The 202-nt window shown below is 41.6% G+C and overlaps 1 protein-coding gene across 1 annotated transcript in view; it reads left to right on the top strand.

The window, feature by feature from the left end:
* The window catches only part of LOC119590457 (cystinosin-like), a 4,369-nt gene that overhangs the window by 198 nt on the left and 3,969 nt on the right, over window positions 1-202 (top strand). The window contains exon 2 of the mRNA XM_037939117.1: window positions 44-181. Within this exon, the coding sequence (XP_037795045.1) occupies window positions 44-181 (138 nt within the window). The remainder of the gene's footprint in view (window positions 1-43; window positions 182-202) is intronic.

Genomic DNA, 202 nt, shown 5'->3' on the forward strand with positions numbered 1-202 from the left:
ACGTGATGCGCTTACTATTAACCACGAAACTATCTTTTAACAGTGTAAAACGCGTTCGACGAGTAGCTGTAATCCATGACCCCATCTTAAACGTGATTAGTGACTGTTCGGCTGGAACTTACTCAATCATCTGGGATATTTCTTTCTTACCTCAAGTGTGGCTGAACTGGAACCGAAAGAGGTAATATTGCAAAGGTCTTTG

The sequence above is a fragment of the Penaeus monodon genome, chromosome 27 (assembly GCF_015228065.2).
Source record: "Penaeus monodon isolate SGIC_2016 chromosome 27, NSTDA_Pmon_1, whole genome shotgun sequence".
Classification (NCBI taxonomy): domain Eukaryota; kingdom Metazoa; phylum Arthropoda; class Malacostraca; order Decapoda; family Penaeidae; genus Penaeus; species Penaeus monodon.